The following is a 3,747-nucleotide window of genomic DNA, read 5'->3' on the forward strand; positions in this document are numbered from 1 at the left end:
ACAGCCTAGAATAATTCTCTTTAATATTGAATGAAGAATTTTTCTTAAAAAAAAAAAATGAAAAGGGCAATTTTAGAAAAGAAAAATATTTCCCCAGCTAAAAATAGATTACTATTTGTGCAGAAAAATGCCTCGAGTCATGAAAAATTTGGTCCTATTTTCTATAGCAGGTAGCAAAATGAGTTATTACACCCAGATTTCTCTGGATTTCTGTTTCAGGTAACAACAGTACCAGACGAGGGTGAGGACAGTTTTAGAGTGCCCAAGGCGTCGGTGGTATACATGGCGTCGACTGCTACTAGACCACAGGCCATGTCACAAGTGAGTACACACAAAATAGTACATATTGTCGTACACAATCCTACATCTTTTGGATTCTAGAGAAATTTCGACGGAAACGTGACAAGAGTAAATTTAAACCCAAAAAAAAAAAAATATATGGGAAGCAACATTTTTTGTCTCGAATTTTCAAGCATACTTTTTTAAGGCCTAAAAAGAAAGAACGAGTTCGTGAACTAACTATTTTGGATAAAAATTCAAAAAATGAGCGCATTTTCAAAATTTTTTGAACCACATTTTTTCAAGATTTAAAAATTGAATGTACAGTTATTCATAGTAATCAGAAACTCAAACAATTTATCCTTATGACTTTTTTCTATGAAAAGAATATTAGCAGAGTTAAAGCATTCTCAAAATCCAAAAAAATAAACTAAAATGAACATTTTAAGCAAAACAAGATATGACAAAAAAGTCAAGAGAAGAAAAACTTTGATTTTTGAAAGCCCTACAAGATTATCATAAAAACTTTTTTAATTTGGTCGAAAAGTGGAAAATTCAAAATTTGATCGTGCCAAAAATAATTAAAAAGTCAATTTTTTTTTGTCAAACTATGCTAAATACGAAAAAAATGTATAAGCTAAAAATTTTTGGACAACGACAAAAGCTACTAAAAAAAAATTAGGCAAAACTTGTTTATCCAAAAGAGAGCTACAAATTTTTAATAATTATTTTTATATGATGCTCAGTCTTGGCTTTATGCGTAGAAAACAATAAAAATAAAATAGTTAATTTTTTGACAAATAGACAAAAGTTACGCTTCCAAAAAATACCGAAAACTCATTGAAATTGATCATGAATAATTTTTCATAGGACACATAGTTTTTGCTTTAGTCGTAAAAAATAACGAACTAAAATTAACAGAAAAATGTTGTTCACCTAGAAAGATCTATAAATTTATTATTAATAATTTTTAGATAGGTCGAGTAGATTTTATTTCAATCATAAAAATTAAGATTAAAAATAAAAAAATTAAATTTTTGGAAAAAGGACAGAAAAGACGACAGAGGACATAGGATCCTATATAGGATCCTCTGCAGGTTCCTCTGCAGGTTCCTGTATAGGACCCTATATAATTCCTGCCTTACATTCTATGATTGGATGTTTAAATAAATAAATTAACAAATTTATTATTCTTAATAGCAATTTTCTCTTAGAATAGAAATAGAATGTCGCCGTTTTTCCAAAATGGTTTTAATAAACATAATTTTTTTAACCATTTATTCCTATTTGTAATAATATTCTCTTAGAATAATGTCATAAAATTGCAATTTATTCAAAAAATTACACTTTTTGTCCAATTTTGATTTAAATTTAGTTAAATAATTAATTAAAAATAAAAAAATAATTTTTTCAAACATTTATTATTATTATTAATAATAATATTAAATTTTAATAATGCTAGAAAGTTGCGATTTTTTCTGAAATATTTACAACTATTTCTCTAAGTTTCACTTAGGGTGAGTAATAAATAATGCAAGTTAACAAACATAGTTTTTAAAATAATTGATCAATTTTTATAACTATCTTATCTTAGATGAGCGCTGAAAAGTTGCGGTTTTTTTTGAACTCTTAAACTTTCTGTCCTCTTTTCACTTAGTGAGGTACTAATTAATGCAAGTTAAAAACAAAAAGTTCATTGCAAAGCATATAGGGAAACTTTGGAATTGAACATATTTTGACCCCCGCCCCCCTTCAGAAAAATATATTTACGAAAAAGAAAGAGATTCTTTAAAATACGTTTCTCTCTAATGTTTATTTATTATTTGGTCATAAATAAGAGAAAATATTTATAAACAATAATAAATTGTTTATACAACTATTTTTATCAACCTGCATTAATTATTACCTCACCAAGTGAAAAGTAGAAAAAAAGTTACAAATTTCAACAAAAACACCAAAACTAGCTGATATTTAAATTAAACAATTATTTTTTCTTGACTTCAAGAATTATTATGCCACTCTATGTAAAAAATAGACAAACAGTTTAAAATTTCAGAAAAAAACCGCCACTTTCTACAATTAAGCAAAGAGAATATCATCAATAATATTAAATTGTTTAAACAATTATTTTTGTTAACTTTAATTAATTATTACACTCTAATTGAAAAGAGTCATAAAGTTAAGGAATTCAGGAAAAACTGAAACTATCTAGTATTAATACAGAAGAGGATAGCTTATAAAAAATAATATATTGCGTAAATAATTATTTTTGCAATGTTAAATTAAATATTACCTCACTGTAATGGAAAATTAGAGGAAAAGTAGAACATTTTTAAAAACCCGAGATTTTCTAATTCTATTCTAAGAAAAAATGGCTAAACACAATAATAAATTGTTTAAACAATTTATTTAAACATTACGTTTTCAATATAAAGTAGAATTTTATGTATTAGAAAGAGTTCGGTTTTAAAAAAAGCGCAACAAAATTATAATTAGCGCAAAAACTCGCAAAAGTAATATTTAATAATATATTATTAATTCATAATCTTTTCTTCGTATTCTATGATTATTTATGAAGAGAAACGTTGAGTTGCAACTTGATTCACCTAATAATAACGATTCTGGATAACAATTACAAAAAAGTATTTTTTTCTTATTGGAAATATTTGTTAAACTTTATGTGGGACTTGCGCCAACTCTAAATATCATTTTTTTTTTTGTTCAAACAAAAATAATGGATTTTTTGTGTGAATTCCCACAAATTTTCGGGCGATAATTATATTTTAGATATTTCAGAAACGTGTCGATAAATAGTTATTATTATATTGTTAAGCCATTTAATTCATCAATAAATAAATAGTTATTTGAAATCACTAAACACAGAATTTCAAAAAATTGGTCCTTATCCAGTTCTCATTCTCATAAATTTTGAATTCAACTTTCCAATGAAAGGATAAATTATATTTCAGATATTTCAGATACGTATTGATAAATACTTCATTAACTAATAAATAAACAGTTAATGAATTGAAATTGTTAAAAACATAATTTCGAAAAATTGGTGCTTATCCATTTGTTATTATTATAATGTTAAAATTAATGTTTTCCAATGAAAGGAGAAATTGTATATTAGATATTTCCAATGCGTATCGATAAATAATGATTATTATACCATTAAGCCATTTAATTAATTAATATTTAATTATTTGAAATCGTTAAAAATAGAATTTCGAAAAATTGGTCCTTATCCAGTTCTCATTCTCATAATTTAAAAATTAATTTTTTCAAATGAAAGGAGAGACTATATTTTAGATATTTCAGATACGTATCTGTAAATACTTCATTAAAATGAATAAATAGTTAATGGATTGAAATGATTAAAAACATAATTTCGAAAAATTGGTCTTTATCCAGTTGTGATTCTCATAATCTTAAAATTAATTTTTTCCAATTAAATTAGAAATTATA

General features: G+C 24.9%; 1 protein-coding gene across 3 annotated transcripts in view; it reads left to right on the forward strand.

Moving 5' to 3' along the window:
- LOC117180918 (facilitated trehalose transporter Tret1-2 homolog) overlaps positions 1-3,747 on the forward strand; it is an 889,009-nt gene that overhangs the window by 844,445 nt on the left and 40,817 nt on the right. For all 3 annotated transcript variants that reach the window (XM_033373546.1, XM_033373545.1, XM_033373547.1), the window contains one exon: positions 220-321. In XM_033373546.1, the coding sequence (XP_033229437.1) occupies positions 220-321 (102 nt within the window). The remainder of the gene's footprint in view (positions 1-219; positions 322-3,747) is intronic.

Source organism: Belonocnema kinseyi, chromosome 9 (assembly GCF_010883055.1).
Source record: "Belonocnema kinseyi isolate 2016_QV_RU_SX_M_011 chromosome 9, B_treatae_v1, whole genome shotgun sequence".
Classification (NCBI taxonomy): Eukaryota; Metazoa; Arthropoda; class Insecta; order Hymenoptera; family Cynipidae; genus Belonocnema; species Belonocnema kinseyi.